Raw genomic sequence first — 20851 nt, 5'->3', positions numbered from 1 at the left:
AGCCAGGGTTGGCTTCCTCCTCTTCGAACTCAGAGACCATTTTGAGAACACAGGTCGAAACCTCTCTAGGCCCCAGCTCCACCTCTGTGAGTGGGGATAACGATACCTGCTCCCTTCCTTCTGAGGAGTCCGGTGCCTCCGCTCTGTGAAGAGCAGAGAATAACTAAGGCCGCTCAGGGGAAAAGAAGAGCTAGAAGATCCTCAGTGCTAATACAGGTGTGATCCTCTAAGCAGGGGGGTCATTTTCAGGGAGTCATTTCTGGCCCACAGACGCCTGAAACGTTTGAAAGAGAGACCAGAGTCCAATTCTGATCCAGTTCAGGGGACTCCGAGTGAGTAGCTAATTTAGCAAGGCCACCCAGGCTGCCCGAATTGAGCTGAGGCATGAATGATGCCTGTGTGTGTGTGTGTGTGTATGTGTATGCTGAGGCGCGAATGATGCCTGGTGTGTGTGTGTGAACCTCATGAGAGATAGTGACACCAGCCTTCATGCGTCCTCTTTTTAAACAGCTGAATTGAAGAGCCCATGTCTTCTGAACCGGCGAGGTCTCCCAGGCTGGAAGAGGAGAGGTGGGAGGAGATTTGTGGGATTTGAGGAGAGCTATGAGAAGCAATGGGGTAAAGGAGTGGGATTGGGTGCCTTGAGGCATCTGGCCCCATGGGTGGCGTCTTACCCATCTCACAATGTTGCTCATTGTCTCCCAGCAGAGCATGAGACAGCGGGACCAATGCCCCCAGGGAACCGCACAGTGGTGACGGAGTTTGTATTCCTGGCCTTTCCCACCCATCCGGATCTTCAGACCCTGCTCTTCATGGGCATCATCCTGGTCTTCACAGCCACTGTGACAGGGAACCTGCTCATCCTGGTGGCGATCCGGGGGGATGCCCGTCTGCACACCCCCATGTACTTCTTCCTGGAGGCCCTGTCCATCATCGAGCTTGGCTACGCTGCAGCCATCTTCCCACAGATGCTGGTGAATGCCCTGCAGGAGAGGAAGAGAATCAGCTTTGGGGACTGTGGGGCCCAGATGTTCTTCTTCCTTGGTCTGGGCAGCTCAGATTGCTTCCTGCTGGTGGCCATGGCCTATGACCGGTATGTGGCCATCTGCCACCCACTGCACTACACACTCATTATGACGTGGCGGCTCTGCCTGTGGCTGGTGGCCGCTTCGCTGGCCCTTGGAGGACTGCTTTCTCTGCAGATCACAGTGCTGATCTTCCGCCTGCCCTTTTATGGCTCCAGTGGGGTCAACCATTTCCTCTGCGACGTCAACCAGGTGCTGAAGCTGGCCAGGACCGACACCCACTCCGAGGAGATCGCCCAGTTCATTGCCAGTGTCCTGATACTCATCCTCCCCTTCCTCCTGATCTGTGTCTCCTACGTCTACATTATCACCACCATCCTGCGCATCCGCTCGGCTGAGGGCCGGCGCCATGCCTTCCACACCTGCTCCTCCCACCTCATGGTGGTGCTGCTACAGTACGGCTGCCTCAGCCTGGTCTACTTGCACCCGAAGGGCAGCTGGTCGGATGAACTGGACCGGTTGATCTCACTGGGATACACATTTGGAAGCCCCATCTTCAACCCTTTGATATACAGCCTGAGAAACAAGGAGCTCAAGGAGGCCATTGCAAAAGTCTTCAGGAGACGAACAGGGTAACAGCTTTGCAGAGGATACAGGTCAGCGTGGGAAATGACATCTTGGATCTCCCACAGTGAGTAGCTGCCCTTAGTCCACCTCACTGAGTATCCTTCCTCCTGCAGACCAGTAGCCCAGCCCACTTCCTGCTTCATTGGACCAGGTTAACGATCCATCCAGTCTGGGATCTGGACAGATGCTTCAGAGGAAAGCAAATATCAATCCAAGCTACAGAATAATGCATCTGGACTCATCTAGATTTGTGTACTGTAGGTGACAGGGTGGGATTTTTTTCTCAGCCCCATAGGCTAACTCATTTCTGCTGTGGAGAATACAAATTGGAACCCTTTGAATTTTCATCCTGGCTGGATTCACAGCAGATGCTAGTCGTAAGATTCTGCTGGCGCTTAACTAAGTTACTTCACTGTGTTAGGTGGATTCTCTCTGAGAGAGACTTGGATGTCTCCAGTGAAAATTCTTTTAGCATGCAGAGCTTCAAGATTCTTGTGTAAGCAGGGTCTGAATGAATTCTCCCCTGACAGCTAACTGGGAGGGGGAGAGACTTCAGGAGCAAACTGTATTTAAATGAACACACCTACTCTGCTCAGATATCCGGCAGATAGAGCAGTGTTGCTCAAAGTAATCAACTTTGGCTGGTGGTGGGTTACAAATCACTTTAGTACTGAATGCAGGAATAGTGAAATGCTGTTATCAATTTTGTTGTCATTATTGTATGAATAAAGGGGAGCAGAACCTGTGCTCAACCTGTCCCAAATGAGGGGGTCACCCTCAGCTGAAAGGACTTTGTTAAGCCAAAACAACGAGGAGTCCTTGTGGCACTTTAGAGACTAACACATTTATTTGGGCATAAGCTTTCGTGGGCTAAAACCCACTTCATCAGATGCATGGAGTGAAAAATACAGAAAGCAGTATAAATATTACAGCACATGAAAAGATGGGAGTTGCCTTACCAAGTGGGGGGTCAGTGATAATGAGGCTAATTCAATTAAGGTGGAAGTGGCCTCTTCTCAACAGTTGACAAGAAGGGGTGAATTTCAAAGGAGGAAAATTACTTTTGTAGTGCTAATGAGGCCAATGCAATCAAGGTGGACATCACCCATTTCAAACAGTTGACAAGAAGGTGTGAGTATCAGCAGAGGGGAAAATTATTTTTTGTACTGACCCATCCACTCTCAGTCTTTATTCAGGCCTAATTTGATGGTGTCCAGTTTGCAAATTAATTCCAGTTCTGTGGTTTCTTGTTGGAATCTGTTTTTGACGTTTTTTTGTTGAAGAATTGCCACTTTTAAGTCTGTTATTGAGTGTCCAGGGAGATTGAAGTGTTCTCCTACTGGTTTTTGGATGTTACAATTCTTGATGTCTGATTTGTGTCCATTTATTCTTTTGCGTAGAGACTGTCCGGTTTGGCCAATGTACATGGCAGAGGAGCATGGCTGCCACATGATGGCATATATCAACATATATATAACTTCAGGCGCTCAGATGGTGGAGCAAGCAAGGTGCCTTCTTCCCCAGGTGGGAAGAGAACTCACACAGATGCACCTCTGAACCCTGGGTCCTCACTGACCAAGGACAACCACTGTGAGCGGGGTATGGTGAGGGAGCAGAGTGGGGTGCAGTAAAGGAACTTTTGGTTGTAGAACTCACAAACATGAGGCAGAAGACACTGCCCCACACACTCTGGAGTGGGTGTCCTGCTCACGGCTTTATGATTATGAATGGCATTTTCCCTAATTAATGTCGGGTGACTTCTCTCCTTTCATTAAAAGTTTCTTTTCTATACTCAGACTCTGTGCTTGCAAGTGGGGAAGTATTGCTTCTCAGAGGCGCCCAGTAGTGGCGTGTAATTTTCCCAGGTTACTGGGTGGGGGCTTGTAACGATGCTACCTTTGGTGGGACACTTCTGAGAGTACCAATTCAGGACAAATTGCTTAGAGCAGGGCAGTTACAGCCCAAGGCAGGGTTCCTTTTTCACACCAAGGCAAACCAAACCAGCCAAACAAAGAAGACTTCAATTTTACCCCACTGGCTAACCATAAGTCATACAAGCAATTCCCTTAGTCACTCCAGTTTCCCAGTATCACCACCAGTGCCACTCGTTATGGGGACAAATGGTTATGAAAACCAATACACCAGTAAAAGAAAAAAGGGTTCTCCCAATCCCAAAGGACCAAGCCCCAGACCCAGGTCAATATACAAATCAGATCTTACCCACAAATCACACTGTTGCCAATCCTTTAGAATCTAAAAGTTTATTCATAAAAAGAAAAAAATACAGATGAGAGCTAGAATCGGTTAAATGGAATCAATTACATACAGTAATGGCAAAGTTCTTGGTTCAGGCTTGTGGCAGTGATGGAATAAATTGCAGGTTCAAATCAAGTCTCTGGAGTACATCCGCAGCTGGGATGGGTCATTCAGTCCTTTGTTTAGAGCTTCTGTTTGTAGCAAGGTTCCTCCAGAGGCAAGAAGCAGGATCGAAGACAAGATGGAGGGGTTTTCAGGGCCTTTTATATCCTCTGCCCGTGGAAGGTCACAGCAGCAAGATGGAGTTTGGAGACACATGGGCAAGTCACATATCCATGCATGACTCAGTTCTTTACAGGCTGACACCATTGTTTACATGTTAGTTTGAACGTTCCCAGGAAAGCTCAGATGTGGATTGGCGTCTCCCAAACTCCATTGTCAGTTAAGTGTTTCTTGATTGGGCACTTACTGACAATAGTCCTTTCTCAAGAAGCTGACCAAATGCTTCACTGAGGCTACTTACAAACCACACTGAAATGCCAGGACATAGCCAATATTCATAACTTAAACTACAAAAATGATACACACATACAGACAGCGTAATCATAACCAGCAAATTATAACCTTTCCATAGACACCTTACATGACAACCTTTGTACAGGATTTGCGGCAAATATATAACAGTGGTTGCAACAATGATCTATACGGTCACAGGTTATGTCAATAACGTCACAGGGCTCGAGCCAGTTCTGTGCTGTATTGTTGAACCCGGCCCTGATTGCTGCTGGCTCCACCTGGCAGAAGGGTTCCATTTTGGGGGGCTCGTCAGGGATACTGGGTCGCAAGCACCTCCTGAGTGATCCACTAAGTTGGGGAAACAAGCGTGCTTATATTTTGGGGAAATCACTGTTTGTATAATTGCTAATGTGTCAGGTTTGTTGAGCCATGACTCAGCAGCCCCTGGCTCGGAGGCTGCAGCCTTGGCCAATGATTGGGCAAAAGCCCTGGGGCAAACATTGGAAAAGGTTGTGTTGTCCCATGCTACATCAAGCTCCTATCGTAAGTTAAGGTTATTTGCTGGGGGTCCCATCCCTATACCCTGAAGAAGAGGCGTTTGAAGCCTGGTTGGAACATACCACTGAAATGCTGCAGGAGTGGGCCGTACCAGATGCAGAAAAGTGAAGATGTCTAGTAGAGAGCCTCAGGGGCCCAGCATTAGATGTGATTTGCACCCTGAAGCTCACTAACCCTGGGGTTGGGGGGAAGGATTCTCTGGAGGCCCTTGATCACACCTTTGGGAGCATAGAGGGCTCCGAGGACAGTTATTGTAAGTTCCTTAATTCCCAACAGCGAAGGGGCGATAAGGTTTCAGCCTATATGCGGAGGCTGGAGAGGCTGCTTCAGAGAGCTGTCCAGAGGGGAGCAGTGACTGCTGAGCAGATGGATCAGACCAGACTGGCTCAAATTGTGAGAGGAACTCAATGTCAGAACCTGATTCTATTTCATCTCCAGTTCAGAGAAGGACAGGAACATCCCCCAAGTTACTCCCGGCTGATAAAAGAGGTCAGAGAGGAGGAAGAAAGGCAGGCTGCCAGTGAGTTTTGGGAAGCCCAAACATCTGAGCCAGCCAGCACAGCATCCCTATGAACAGCCAGTGTACTGATGGTGAGCACCAGAGAGGAACTTGCCCAACAAATGCAGGTCCTGACAGAACAGATAGCTGGGCTGCAAAGCACCATTGACCGAATTAAGACTTCCAGGCATAAGGAGCCTCTGGCTGTGGTGATGGAGAAGTCAGCGTTTAGAGCCACCATCCCACCTGGGTGAAGGGGGAAAGGACAATTCTTCTGCTACCACTGTGGTCAGGATGGACACAGTGCTACCAAGTGTCGTAATGAAGACAATCCCTCCTTAGTGTATGGAAAGCTGAGGATCAGTGGGGAGGGGTTGAGGAACTGCCGAAGGGTCTGGAGACAGGGGCTACCCAGATCCAAAGGACTTGAAGGCTCCCACAGAAGAGACTGTCCAGCTGGGATCCCCTCAGGACTGATAGGGCCTCGAGCAGAGGTCATGGTGAGGATTCAAGGGACGGAGTGTAAAGCCGTGCTTGACACTGGATCTCAGGTGACTGTTATATTTCACTCATTCTACCAACAGATGCTAAGGTTCCGGCGGTGATTTAAAGGGCCAGTGTACTGATGGTGAGCACCAGAGAGGAACTCAGGCAGCACTTTAAAGGGCCCGGGGCTCCCCGCAGTGGCTGGAGCCCTGGGCCCTTTAAATCACCGCTGGAGAAGCCGGTCCAGTCCGGCACGGCGTACTGGCTCTTGCCGGTACGCTATACCGGACCGGACTGGCTTACTTTCACCTCTGCTCCAAAGAAGACACAAGAGAAACGCAGACATCAGGGTTTGTGGTTACAGCCGGGTGATATTTTTCAAATTAAACCTTTTTTGTGAAATATGCAGATTCCTCAACACCAGAACGGTTCATGAATTCCTGATCATTTGGCCAAACTGTTCGTTTTGGTGTGGGTGGGTGTGGGAAAGGGAATAGGAAAAATTGAACTGTTTCAATTTTTCACTTTGAAATTACTTTTCATGTCAAAAATTCCTTTACTTTTTTTTTTTTTTTAATTCCAACCCATTTTTAAATGGTCAAAAGTGAGACAAAACAGTTTGTTCGACCCGAACTTAAATTGAAAAAAAATATTTGATTCAACAAACATTTCAAAAGCGTTTTATTTTTCATCAGACCCACAACTATTTTTTTCTAACTTTTCAAAATTGCCAACAAAGAAATAAACCTGTTATTTGCCCAGCTCTGTTAACGAACATATATAGCTCCTTTGCGCACACACAACATATTACAGAAATGCACTGAGAAATCTGCCCTCCATGTTTTGTAGGTATATGGAGAAACTGAGGCATGGGGGGAACTGACATGTGCAAGGAAGTGAGAGCCAAAGCCAGGATGATATAATCAGGAGTCTTTGGTTCCTAGCCCGGTGCTCAGCCCACTAGTCCACACATAGTCCTATGTCAGGGGTAGTCAATAGGCGGACCGTGGGCCAAATCCGGACCACCAGACACTTTTGAATGGATCTCAAAAGCTTTTTATTTACTTATTATTATCATTATTGTTATTATTTTATTTTCTCTGGTGTCTGGAGCTTTACTATACCTTGACCAAGAAATGTGGATCTTGACAAAAAATAATTGACTATCCCTGTCCTATGTGCTTTCTAGAGGGTATAGCTCCAGAGAGCTGGTTCTATTCCTGGATCCACTGCTGGTCTGCTGGGTGATCTTGAGCAAGTCATTTTCCCTCTCTGTGCCTCAGTTTCCTCATCCATAAAATGGGGCTAATGATCCTGATGTCCTTTGTAAAGCGCTTTGGGGTCTGCTGATGAAAAGCTAGGGATTGTTATTATTTAGGACCTAATCCAAATTCCTCAGAAGTCAATGGAAAATCTCCCATCGTTTCCAATGGGTTTTGGCTCAGGCCCTGAGACTGCTTAAAACCAAACCTCAAAGCAAACCTTGCATACCCCTAATCATTTTTGTTGCCCTTTTCTGAACCTTTTCCAATTCCAATATATCTTTTTTGAGATGGGACGACTACATCTGCACGCAGTATTCAAGATGTGGGCGTACCATGGATTTATATAGAGGCAATATAATCTTTTCTGTCTTATTATCTATCCCTTTCCTAATGATTCCCAACATTCTGTTTGTTTTTTTGACTGCCGCTGCACATTGAGTGGATGTTTTCAGAGAACTATCCACAGCGACTCCAAGATCTCTTTTTTGAGTGGTACCAGCCAATGTAGACCCCATCATTTTATATGTATAGTTGGGATTATGTTTTCCAATGTGCATTACTTTGCATTTATCAACATTGAATTTCATCTGCCATTTTGTTGCCAGTCACCCAGTTTTGAGAGATCTTGTTGTAGCTCTTCGCAGTCTGACTGGAACTTAACTATCTTGAGCAATTTTGTATCATCTGCAAATTTTTCCACCTCACTGTTTACCCCTTTTTCCAGATCATTTATGAATATATTGAATAGAACTGGTCCCAGTACACACCCCTGGGGGACACCACTATTTACCTCTCTCCATTCTGAAAACATTCATAGAATCATAGAATATCAGGGTTGGAAGGGACCTCAGGAGGTCATCTAGTCCAACCCTCTGCTCAAAGCAGGACCAATCCCCAACTAAATCATCCCAGCCAGGGCTTTGTCAAGCCTGACTTTAAAAACCTCTAAGGAAGGAGATTCCACCACCTCCCTAGGGAACCCATTCCAGCGCTTCACCACCCTCCTAGTGAAAAAGTTTTTCCTAATATCCAACCTAAACCTCCCCCACTGCAACTTGAGACCATTACTCCTTGTTCTGTCATCTGCTACCACTGAGAACAGTCTAGATCCATCCTCTTTGGAACTATGCTTTCAGGTAGTTGAAAGCAGCTATCAAATCCCCTCTCATTCTTCTCTTCTGCAGACTAAACAATCCCAGTTCCCTCAGCCTCTCCTCATAACTCATGTGCTCCAGCCCCCTAATCATTTTTGTTGCCCTCCGCTGGACTCTTTCCAATTTTTCCACATCCTTCTTGTAGTGTGGGGCCCAAAACTGGACCCAGTACTCCAGGTGAGGCCTCACCAATGTCGAATAGAGGGGAATGATCACGTCCCTCGATCTGCTGGCAATGCCCCTACTTATACAGCCCACAATGCCGTTAGCTTTCTTGGTAACAAGGGCACACTGTTGACCCATATCCAGCTTCTCGTCCACTGTAACCCCTAGGTCCTTTTCTGCAGAACTGCTGCCTAGCCACTCGGTCCCTAGTCTGTAGCAGTGCATGGGATTCTTCCGTCCTAAGTGCAGGACTCTGCACTTGTCCTTGTTGAACCTCATCAGGTTTCTTTTGGCCCAATCCTCTAATTTGTCTAGGTCCCTCCGTATCCTATCCCTACCCTCCAGCGTATCTACCACTCCTCCCAGTTTAGTGTCATCTGCAAACTTGCTGAGGGTGCAGTCCATGCCATCCTCCAGATCATTAATGCAGCGCATCCAGCCCCATGGACTTGTGCTCGTCCAGCTTGTCTAAATAGTCCTGAACCACTTCTTTCTCCACAGAGGGCTGGTCCCCTCCTCCCCATGCTGTGCTGCCCAGTGTAGTAGTCTGGGAGTTGACCTTATTCATGAAGACAGAGGCAAAAAAAGCATTGAGTATATTAGCTTTTTCCACATCCTCTGTCACTAGGTTGCCTCCCTCATTCAGTAAGGGGCCCACACTTTCCTTGACTTCCTTCTTGTTGCGAACATACCTGAAGAAACCCTTCTTGTTACTCTTAACATCTCTTGCTAGCTGCAACTCCAAGTGTGATTTGGCCTTCCTGATTTCACTCCTGCATGCCTGAGCAATATTTTTATACTCCTCTCTGGTCATTTGTCCAATCTTCCTTTTTTTGTAAGCTTCTTTTTTGCGTTTAAGATCAGCAAGGATTTCACTGTTTAGCCAAGCTGGTCCCCTGCCATATTTACTATTCTTTCTACACATTGGGATGGTTTTTTCCTGCAACCTCAATAAGGATTCTTTAAAATACAGCCAGCTCTCCTGGACTCCTTTCCCCCTCATGTTATTCTCCCAGGGGATCTTGCCCATCAGTTCCCTGAGGGAGTCAAAGTCTGCTTTTCTGAAGTCCAGGGTCCGTATTCTGCTGCTCTCCTTTCTTCCTTGTGTCAGGATCCTGAACTCGACCATCTCATGGTCACTGCCTCCCAGGTTCCCATCCACTTTTGCTTCCCCTACTAATTCTTCCCTGTTTGTGAGCAGCAGATCAAGAAGACCTCTGCCCCTAGTTGGTTCCTCCAGCACTTGCACTAGGAAATTGTCCCCTATACTTTCCAAAAACTTCCTGGATTGTCTGTGCACCGCTGTATTGCTCTCCCAGTAGATATCAGGGTGATTGAAGTCTCCCATGAGAACCAGGGCCTGTGATCTAGTAACTTCTGTTAGTTGCCAGAAGAAAGCCTCATCCACCTCATCCCCATGGTCTGGTGGTCTATGGCAGACTCCCACCACGACGTCACCCTTGTTGCTCACATTTCTAAACAGTCCAGAGACTCTCAGGTTTTTCTGCAGTTTCATACCGGAGCTCTGAGCAGTCATACTGCTCTCACAATGCAACTCCCCTGCCTTTTCTGCCCTGCCTGTCCATCCTGAACAGTTTATGTCCATCCATGACAGTACTCCAGTCATGTGAGTTATCCCACCAAGTCTCTGTTATTCCAATCACATCATAGTTCCTTGACTGTGCCAGGACTTCCAGTTCTCCCTGCTTGTTTCCCAGGCTTCTTGCATTTGTGTATAGGCACTTAAGATAACTCGCTGATGGTCCTGCTTTCTCAGTATGAGGCAGGAGTCCTCCCCTCTTGTGCTCTCCTGCTCGTGCTTCCTCCTGGTATCCCGTTTCCCCACTTACCTCAGGGCTTTGGTCTCCTTCCCCCGGTGAACCTAGTTTAAAGCCCTCCTCACTAGGTTAGCCAGCCTGCTTGCGAAGATGCTCTTCCCTCTCTTTGTGAGGTGGAGCCCATCTCTGCCTAGCAGTCCTCCTTCTTGGAACACCATCCCATGGTCAAAGAATCCAAAGCCTTCTCTCCGACACCACCTGCGTAGCCATTCGTTGACTTCCACAATTCAATCCACAGGGAGGATGGACAAGAACACCACTTGCACCTCAAACTCCTTTATCCTTCTTCCCAGAGCCACGTAGTCTGCAGTGATCCGCTCAAGGTCATTCTTGGCAGTATCATTGGTGCCCATGTGGAGAAGCAGGAAGGGGTAGCGATCCGAGGGCTTGATGAGTCTCAGCAGTCTCTCCGTCACGTCGTGAATCCTAGCTCCTGGCAAGCAGCAGACCTCTCAGTTTTCCCAGTTGGGACGGCAGAGAGATGACTCAGTCCCCCTGAGGAGGGAGTCCCCGACCACCACCACCACCTGCCTCCTTCTCTGGGGAACGGTGGTCGTGGAACCCCCATCCCTAGGACAGTGCATCTCATGCCTTCCAATCCGTGGAGTCTCCTTCTGCTCCCTTCCCTCAGATGTATCATCTAGTCCACTCTCCGCATTAGTACCTGTGGAGAGAACCTGAAAACAGTTGCTCACCTGTATCTGCATTGCTGGTATATGGACGCTCCTCTTTCTTCTTCTGGAGGTCACGTTGTCAATTTTCTTCACCGTCCTTCTGTCCCCGCTGCGCAGCCTGCTCTGATTCTTCAGAATGTTGTGCCCGTAGAAGCATATCCTGACGTCTGTCCAGGAAATCTTCATTTTCTCTTATGCAACGCAGGGTTGATACTTGTTTCTCCAGACCTTGAACCTTCTCTTCCAATATGGAGACCAGCTTGCACTTTGTACAGACAAAGTCGCTTCTGTCCTGTGGAAGAAAGACAAACATGGCACAACCTGTGCAGGTCACAACAGCTGATCGCTCACCATCCATATTACCTTCCTTCTAAGAGCTTCCTCGGCTGTTCCAGTAGCCACTCAGAGAAGCCTGCAAGGTGAAAGCCTCAGTGGGCTCTCTCCAGGTGAACTCCCAGTCAAACTCCCTCTGTCAGCCTCTCCGCTGTTCGCCGCTCAGCTGGTTTGCAGCTGACTGCCTTTTTATAACAGTCAGGCCCACTCAAGGCCCACCTGGAACATTGCATTGCTAAAACACGGAATATGTAAACACATTCCAGCAGGCCAGCACAAGAACACCCCAACCCAGCATGTGATAAAATGGTTTGACAAAAGTGATGAATAGTGATGTTTTGTCTGAAACATCAGGAGTGAAAGTACAAGGGGAGGTACCAAGCGTGTCATGAAACGCGTAAGGTGAGACGTAAGTTGTTTATCCTAGATTGTTTGTCTCAGTCTACATACGTTGGGATACCTCGCTTTAACCCTTCGTCCAAGCTAGGGGACATTGGAAAGTCCCACCATTGCCTGAGTTGCATCCATTGTCAGGGGCATACATGTGCTAGTGTACCTGTAGACATTGATCCAGGGAGCTAGGACCATGGTTCGTCGGCAACAAACCTGACCGAGTTCCTTCACTACTAAAATGGGTCTCGTGATCTCATTGGGCAGTTCGATCAGAGCCTGCTGTACGGGCTGTTGTTAGATGTTTGGCTGCATGTGTGTGTTCTCCCTGTGTGCTGCCCCAGCTCTGCACAGACAGTTGGCACAGCAGACCTTGAGCGAACTACCCAATGACCACAAGATTTGTTAAGGTACGAAGGCACCAAGCCAGGTTTATTGTCAACGAAGCATGGTAATAGCACCTGGCAGACTCTATGAGGATATTAAGACATGTGCTCATTACAATGGACACAGCTCAGTGAATGGCGGGACTTTCCATTCCCCCCTCAGATGGACAAAGATACTCCCTCTGAGATGTACATTTTTATACCCTCATACAAACAAATTAGTACTGCCCCTCTGACATAGTTAGTTGCTGCCCCCTGACATGGCTAGTTATTACCCATCACCTTGTACATGTTGGTTTGATTAAACATTTTTATTACGTACTGTTATCCTGACATTATCTTTTAGGAGGGGTTAGTGTGTTCCTGTTATTCTTGGGGAATGTTTTTGTGCCATTCTTGCTATTGGGATATTTTGGTATCACTTGATATTGGAATGTGTTTGCATGAGTACTCTATGCCTAGCACTTCTTAGGAATGTGTATTTTTGTAATATCAGCCCTGTTCTTGCCAAATTTTGTGAACTTGCAAGGAGGCAGAGCCTGACGTTTGCTTACAGCCTAACTTTTTTGCTAACTTTGCTTTATATCAGCAAAGCTTGCCCACTACTTTAACTTAGGCCTTATACCAGGCCTCTAATACAAGGGCTTATATTTTAGGCTCTCTTCCTCCTTCATGGGCTAACTGACCAGAACCAGTGCAACATGCAGAAAGAATACACCTACGCAGCCGAACATCTGACAACACCCTCTGTGAAAAACTCACTGGGGGTTCTGTTATTATAGATCCAACGTACCTGCCTGAAAGGAAGCTGATGAGACCCAGGTTTTGGGGTGTGTCACAGGGTGGGGTTCCCTCACCCTGAATTCCTCCCTGCAAAGAGTCCTCACACACTGCTGCATAGGTTGAACACCGTGTGCTTTATTGATAATGTGCTATACAAGTGCTTGTCCCCCACAACAAAAGGCTTTTACCTTCTCCCCAGATGTAGGGCAAGAGACCGCACCTCTCTGAGATCTTGGGCTTCTCTAGCCCTTCCCTTCCAGTCGCTCTTTTAACTGTCCCCAGCTGACAGGCTGAATCACCATTTTAGCTGTTTACTCATCCAGTTTGGCCCATGTGGGGAGGTTTGCAAAGTGCACAGACTGATGAGTCAGCTTTAGGCTGCTCACACCCTGTCTCAGGGTGAAACCACTTTCCCTCCCTCCTTTCCCAACCCTCACCCTCAGCCCCCTTCGCACCCATTATATAAGGCACGAAGGGCAGTGTAGTCTCAGAGCTAGCTATGGCCTGGGGGGAGGAGGAATGGGGGGGGGAGCGTGCCTCTTCCTGGGTGGGAGTCTCAATGGTGCAGTCTCATCTGGATACTGTGCAGGACTGGGCATCCCATCTCCAGAAGGCTATCACAGACTAGAGGGAGAACGACGAGAATGATCAAGTGGCTGGGAAAACTGTCCTATGAAGAGCAGCTGAAAAGATCAGAATTGTCACCTTAGCGAGGGGGTGGGGAGGAGGGGACAGGTTGAAAGTTTATAAAATCCTGATTGACCCTGAGAAGGGAGATTAGGAGCTGCTGTTCTCCCTGACTCCTAAGACAAGGATAAGGGGACAGTCAGTGAAATCGGGAGGTGGCAAATTCCAGACTGATAACAGGAAGCACTTTTTCACACTTCACTTCATTAACCTGTGGAACTCCCTGCCAGAGAATGTTGCTGAGGCCAAGAACCTAGCAAAATTCAAGAAGGGATTGGTCATTTCTATGGATGACAAGACTCTCCAGAGTTAGAACAGTCAATGTTAACAAATATTGTGGTTGGGATATTAAACCTCCTGCTGCAGAGTTTAAGCTGATCTCTGGCTATCAGAGACCAGAATGAGCCCCAGTGTGGGGGCAGATTATCCCACATCATTTACTGTGGGGTCCTTACACCACCCTCTGTGGCATCTGATACTAGCCACTGTCGGAGACAGGACACTGCGCTAGCTGGAGCTGGGCTCTGATCCAATCTGGCAACCCCTATGCTCCTAAATTACAGACAAAGGCATAACAAGATCCAATGGCCGGAAGCTGAAGCTAGATAAATTCAGGCTTACTAGTGTTACAGGGTTACTAGTGGACAGCCATTTCACACAGAGCACAGTACATTTATTTAGGACACAGGCATTACAGAGGAAACATAATAGAACAATACACATTCTACATGCATGCTAAGCTTATCAGGCATCACCCATCTACCACATGGAGTCACCAGGGCTGGTACGTCTACAGGTTTGTTTAACTGTCTAGGGACTTGCCTTAATTCCCCACTAGTGATTCTAGATTCCACAGGTAACCCACCAGTGAGCCAGGAACACAGAGTGTGGCAAACCCAGGACAAACAGCTACAAGGGGGGGGGGGGGTAGTAATCAGTCCCAGGGGGTTAAAAAGGCCTCTCCCAAGCCTCTGAGGAGAGAGAACCATGGGGAAATAAGGTTCAGCTGGGCAAGGGGTTACCAGGGAACTAATTAGGTTCAGCTGGCTCCAACTGCTTGGGACCTTTTTAAACCCTCCCCAGCGTGGAAGGGGGGGGGGGGGGAGAGAGTGAGAGTAGCAGGGAAGCTGCTAGTAAGCTAGGAGTAGCAAGGCCCTGAACCCTTCCAGCAAGGAGGGCTGCACTCTGTCCCCAGAAGGGAAGATAAACAAGCACAAGGGACTGACTGAGGGAAGGAATAGCCAGCCCCTGTGCTACCTACAGGGTTTTGCTTTGCCCAAGCCTGTGTCTCCAAGGCTAAAAAGGACTGAGCCTGCTGAGGAGAAGAAGGTACTTTACCACAAGAGATACATACATCAGTTAATACAATACAATGAATACCCCATGTGCCAATAGTGTCTGCAGCATCTCAAAATTATAGTCTTTGATGTTTCCACACTTATAAGGTCTCACTCTGTCACAGCTTCCCACAGGACGAGAAAGAAGTTAATCTCCCCCCCCCCCCCCCGCCAGATAGCAATACAAGGTAAGAGGGGAAACTGAGTCACACCTATTTTTTTCTATACAAATAGATCAGCCATTTCATGGTTCTCCATGGGGGAATGTGAGGTAGGTGAGTGTTATCATCGTTCCCATTCACAACGGGGGAAACTGAGGCACCGCACTGCAACCACTTGCCCAGAGGCACATAAATCAATAGCAACAGTGAGCTTAGCCCTCAGAAAGCCCGATGCCCATAGCACCTTCTCTGACCACTAGGATTTTTAAACTCTGGCACGCTCGCCCACCTGCACTGTCACAAATAGATGTATAAACCCCTCCTTGTGAAACGATCTGCCTGTGCATGTACAGTCCTCAGTGCAAGGGAGAACAGTTGGGCTCTAGATAGGACCATAATAATAATAACAGGAAAGTTCTGCTCTTAAAAGAAAGGGAGACACTTTAACACACCTTGAGTACATTGGTTTTATTGCTTGACCTCCATCCCTGCCTGGATAGCTCAGTCAGAAGAATAACAAACTTTTAATCTGAGGGTCCAGGATTCATGTCCCAGTTCCAGCTGTAGCTTTTGGGATCACACTCGATGATCTAATGGTCCCTTCTGGCCTTAAGCTCTTTGAAAGATGTCTGGAAATGAGTGCCAGCCGGCGAGTCGGCACCATGAAGATCATTCCTCTCTGCAGATGTACAGCCGGCTTGGCCACTCCTGATCCCATTGATGGGGTGTGATGAGGTTCAAGTCAGGACAGTAAAGGCAGCCTTCACTCTCCTCAGGGCTTTCCCCAGGGCTCTCTTGAAGTCCCTGTTCCTCAGGGTATAGATGACAGGGTTCAGCAGCGGGATGATAATGGCATAGAAGACCGACACCACCTTGTCCATGTCGGAGGCCTGGCCAGATCCCGGACGAATGTACATGAATATGACCGTGCCGTAGAAGATGGTGACGACGGTGAGGTGGCTGGCACATGTGGAGAATGCTTTGTGTCTCCCCGTGGCTGACGGGATACGGCAGATGGCGGAGACAATCAGGGTGTAGGAGGTGAGGGTCAGGAGGAAGGAGCTGAGCACCACCACCGCCGAGACCAGGAAGACCAAGATGTCAGCCACGTGGGTATCACCGGTTGACAGCCTCAGCAGGGGCCCTGTGTCACAGAAGAAGTGGTTGATTCGGTTGGTGCCACAGAAGGGCAGCTGCGAGATGAAGACTGTGGGCAGGAAGGGGGTAAGGAAGCCACTCACCCAGGAGACGAGGGCCAGCCGGGCACAGGCTCGGCCATTCATGAGCACCGGGTAGCGCAGCGGGTGGCAGATGGCCAGGTACCGGTCATAAGCCATGGTCGCCAGGAGGAAGAACTCTGTGGAGCCGAAGAAGAAGAAGAAGTACATCTGGGTGATGCAGGCGCGGAAGGAGATGGCACGATGGCCGTGCTGAAAATCTCCCAGCAGCCGGGGCACCGTGACCGAGGTGTAGCACATCTCCAGCAGGGAGAAGTTGCTGAGAAAGAAGTACATGGGGGTGCGCAGGCCAGCCTCCAGCTGGGAGAGGGCGATGATCACCGCATTGCCAAGCAGTGTGACAAGGTAGATGGCCAGAAAGATGGCAAAGGAGAGGAGCCGAAGCTCCCGCGGGAGAGGGAAGCCCAGCAGGATGAACTCGGTGACAGACGTTCGGTTCTCCATGCTCATATTGGCCAAGGGTGTTACCTTCAGAGGAACAGCGAGTGTGAGAGGAGGAGGAGGAATGGGACGGGGGCTAAGGGCAAGAGGCAAGCAGAGAGAGAATTCAGGGACAGCAAGCACAGAGATCAGGGAAGGGCTGGTGCCTCTCTCTGTGTCTCTGCTGTGACCAAACCGAGTGCTATATTCTCTCCCTTGCAGGATACAAGATGCTCCTAGTATGTTATTTGCATCCTGCAAGGGGAGAAGAGGGATCTCTGGTGTCTTCTGTTCAGTTTTGGGCACCTTGATACCAGGAAGATGCCGGTGAAGTGGAGGGCCCTGGAGACAGAGATATGGAAAGAGCAAGGTGCAATGTTTTCAGAGGAATAGTTTATTCGATGAAATATGCAGTTTTGGAGCTACCAAAACTATTCACGAGTTCAGGTTGAATTTCAGCAAAAAGTTTTAGCCAGAAAAAAAAAAAGATTGTTTTTAAAAAGTTGAAACATTTAGTTTTGACATTTTTGAAAAAACATTCTGGCTTTTCATTTCAAAACGGCATTTTGTTTCACATATTTAGTTACATTTATTTTTATTTGTTTTAAAAACCCACAAACCCACCTGCAAATGGTACAAAACATAAGATCGGGGAAAAAAATAATTCCAGGTTGACCTGAAACAAATATATATATATATATATATTGGATTTTTCATTTCAGCCATGAAACTGAAAAATTTCCGCCGTGGGGGAATCCGCCTGCTGCTCCCCCCAGACACCTCAGCTCTGTGCAGCTGAAGAGCCGAGCTGCCCGAGCGCTACCGGCTTCCTGGTTTGCCGGGCAGCCCCCAGACCTCCAGACCCTGCGCCCCCAGCCGGGCGCTTCCCCTCCCGGGCTCCGGCTGCGCTGGGGAAGCGCCCGGCCGGGGGCGCAGGGTCTGGAGGTCTGGGGGCTGCCCGCCAAACCGTGAAGCCAGTAGCACTCGGGCAGCTGTTTTGTGTGGCTGGGAGAGAGGAGGAGGAGAAATGCGGGGCGCTCAGGGGAGGGGGTGGAGTTGGGGCGGGGACTTTGGGGAAGGGGTTGGAATGGGGGCGGAGTTGGGGCAGGGCTGGGGAAGGGGCGGAGTTGGGGCAGGGCCAGGGGCGGGGAAGGGGCAGGGCCGGGGCCCCGTGGAGTGTCCTCTTTTTTAAATGTTTTAATATGGTAACCCTAAGTTATGAGGAAATATTAGCAGAGTTAAGCATGAAGAGAGGGCTTAGTAAAGGGCCGAATTGAGGAGAATATGATCGAATCATTGAACCAGATCCTGAGCTGGGGTAAATGGGTGCAACTATTAACTCCAATGGAGCTACAGCCAATTGACACCAGCTGGGGACCAAGTCAATAGACACATCCAGGATGGTGAGGAATTGTTTAGGATGCTCCAAGGATGATACATACCTAGGGGTGATGGGCTGAATCTGATAAAAGGAAAATGTAGGCAGAAGATCAGGGACAGTTCCTGATATCCTGGCCAGCCAGCCTGTGTAACACAGAAACCCGGGGAGTCACATTTCTTGAATCATTGAAAACCAGGGCCGCCCAGAGGATTCAGGGGCCTGGGGTCTTCGGCGGCGGGGGTCCTTCCGCTCCGGATCTTCGGGGCACTTAGGCAGCGGGTCCCGGAGTGAGTGAAGGACCCGCCGCCGAACTGCCGCTGAAGACCCGGAGCGGAAGGAGCCCTCGCCGCCGAATTGCCACCGAAGACCCAGAGCGGAAGAAGCTCCGGGTCTTAGGCAGCGGGTCCTTCACTCGCTCTGAAGGACCTGCCGCCGAAGACCCGCCGAAAACTCTTGTGGGGGCACCTGTGGGGCCCGGGGCCTGGGGCAAATTGCCTCACTCCCCCCCCCCCCCCCCGGCGGCCCTGTTTAAAACTAACTGCACAGTTCACTGCAGGGAGCAAACTAAGAGTATGTCTACACTGCAGTTGGACACCTGGGGCTGGCCCATGCCAGCTGACTCTGGTTTAGGGGGCTCGGGCTAATGGGCTGTTCATTGCAGTGTAGATGTGCAGGCTCAAGCTGGACCCCAGGCTCTAGGACCCTACGAGCTCGGAAGGTCGCAGAGCTCGGGCTGCAGCCTGAGTCCGTACGTCTGCACCGCAATGAAACAACCCCTTAGCCCGAGACCCGTGAGCCTGACTCAGCAGGCATAGGCCAGCCCCAGGTGTCCAACTGCAGTGTAGACATACCCTATGGGCTGGAGGGGCCCTACTGATTTTTTCATCCCTAGTTTCTATGAGGAGCAAATGGGTACAAAGGTGCATTTTCTCCTGCAGTACCAACAGCAATAATCAGAAACTTTCAAGGGAAATGTCTTCCCGAGCCCTAGAGAGAGACAAGGTACTCATACATCTGAGCCCCCAGGCCAGCATCCTGTATTGGATTGGAGGATGGATGAAGGATGTATATGCGAGCTGCTTACGTTCCTAGCCTCCATCCCTGGCTCTGTACAGCACAGCAATCTCTCTCTCTCTCTCTCTCTCTCACACACACACACACGCACAGCAATCTCTCTCTCTCTCTCTCTCTCTCTCACACACACACACACACACACACACACTCACGGTGTGGAAGAGAGAAACATTCCACCTTAAGGATTTGTTCTTTGTTGGTGGAGCAGAGCAGCAAACTCAGCTGTCAGAGCTTCTCGGAGCTTTGAAAGGGAAGGGTGCATGCCTGCAGGGCAGCCAAGTTCAAAACAGTGAGCAGAACAGTCACAGCAGGCATTGTGGGATATTGGGGGAGGCCAGTTATGACGACATAATGAACAGCAACATTTACACGGATGCTTTGTCGCTTTAAGATTGCCACAAAAAGCTTTATGCCTCTCATCGAGGTGGTTTTGTTCCTGAAACTGAAGAGTTTTGTTGCCAAAAGTAGCATTGCAGTGTGTACACCTCCACTGTTTTGTCACCAAAAGCTACCTTTTGGCGACAAAACTCTGCAGTGTAGACAAGGCCTAAGTGAGAATGACAGAATGATTCAACTACAATACAATACTCAGGAAAGGTGAATGAGCTAGCTATAAGGGACCAAAGCCATTCTGGGTATCACCCAGCTCACTTAGATGGAGTTTCAACTAGTGTAAATGGTGGATTCTCTGTAACATGAAGTATTTAATTCATGATTTGAGGACTTCAGTAACTCAGCCAGAGGTTATGGATCTATTTCAGGAGTGGGTGGGTGAGGTTCTGTGGCCTGCAATGAGCAGGAGGTCAGACTAGATGATCATGATGGTCCCTTCTGACCTTAGAGTCTATGAGTCTATGAGTCCTTCTGCTGTCTCTGCGATCAGTTGTGTGATAAACTCAAGGGATTCAATCTATTTAGCGTAACAAAAAGAAGGATAAGGGATGACTTGATTACGGTCTATAGGTATCTGCCTGGGGAATAAACATTTGATAATGATCTCTTCAATTTAGCAGACAAAGCAAACGTCCAATGGCTAGAAATTGAAGCTAGACAAATTCAGACTGAAAATAAGGGATAAATTTTTAACAATAAGGGTAATTAACCATTGGAACAATTTACCAAGGGTTGTTGTGGATTCTCCATCACTGGCAATTTATAAATCAAGATTGGATATTTTTCTAGATAATATGCTCTAGTTCAAAGAGGAATTATTCTGGGGAAGTTCTATGGCCTATGTTGTACAGGAGGTCAGACTAGATGATCATAATGGATCCTTCTGGCCTTAGAATCTATGAATATTGAGATACTAGAACTTCCCTATTGCTCAACAGGGACTAAGCCCAATCCTGTGAGATGCTGAGCAGTCTCAAAACCTCCAGCAGCCAATGAGAGTTGAAAGCACTCAGCACTACATAGCTACCTACATGGAACTGGGAGGGAGAAGCCCAGGTTGCAGAGGGAAGAGTTTGGAGGAGACACCAGAGAATTAGTCTGTGTGCACATGGCTGGAATGCTATCTGTAGTTGCAGCATTTCTGTAAATAGTTCTCTTAATAAATGGCTAGATTAGTTTTAATAAACATTAAGTCTTCTCATGTT

The 20851-nt window shown here is 48.7% G+C and overlaps 2 protein-coding genes across 2 annotated transcripts; one reads left to right on the top strand and one right to left on the bottom strand.

The window, feature by feature from the left end:
* Positions 1-728: 728 nt before the first annotated feature.
* Positions 729-1661, top strand: LOC135877913 (olfactory receptor 10Q1-like). Its single transcript, XM_065403436.1, has one exon. The coding sequence runs from the start codon at positions 729-731 to the stop codon at positions 1659-1661; it is 933 nt and encodes a 310-aa protein (XP_065259508.1).
* A 14216-nt stretch (positions 1662-15877) lies between these two features.
* LOC135878605 (olfactory receptor 11L1-like) lies at positions 15878-16828 on the bottom strand. The gene has a single exon (XM_065404310.1). The coding sequence runs from the start codon at positions 16826-16828 to the stop codon at positions 15878-15880; it is 951 nt and encodes a 316-aa protein (XP_065260382.1).
* Positions 16829-20851: the final 4023 nt, after the last annotated feature.

The sequence above is a fragment of the Emys orbicularis genome, chromosome 4 (assembly GCF_028017835.1).
Source record: "Emys orbicularis isolate rEmyOrb1 chromosome 4, rEmyOrb1.hap1, whole genome shotgun sequence".
NCBI classification, from domain to species: domain Eukaryota; kingdom Metazoa; phylum Chordata; order Testudines; family Emydidae; genus Emys; species Emys orbicularis.
The sequence above is the reverse complement of the archived record's forward strand: the minus strand, read 5'-3'. Positions and strand labels throughout refer to the sequence as shown.

Coding starts and splice junctions, on each gene's coding strand:
- LOC135878605 (XM_065404310.1), bottom strand. CDS start 16,828: ATGAGCATGGAGAACCGAACGTCTGTCACCGAGTTCATCCTGCTGGGC.
- LOC135877913 (XM_065403436.1), top strand. CDS start 729: ATGCCCCCAGGGAACCGCACAGTGGTGACGGAGTTTGTATTCCTGGCC.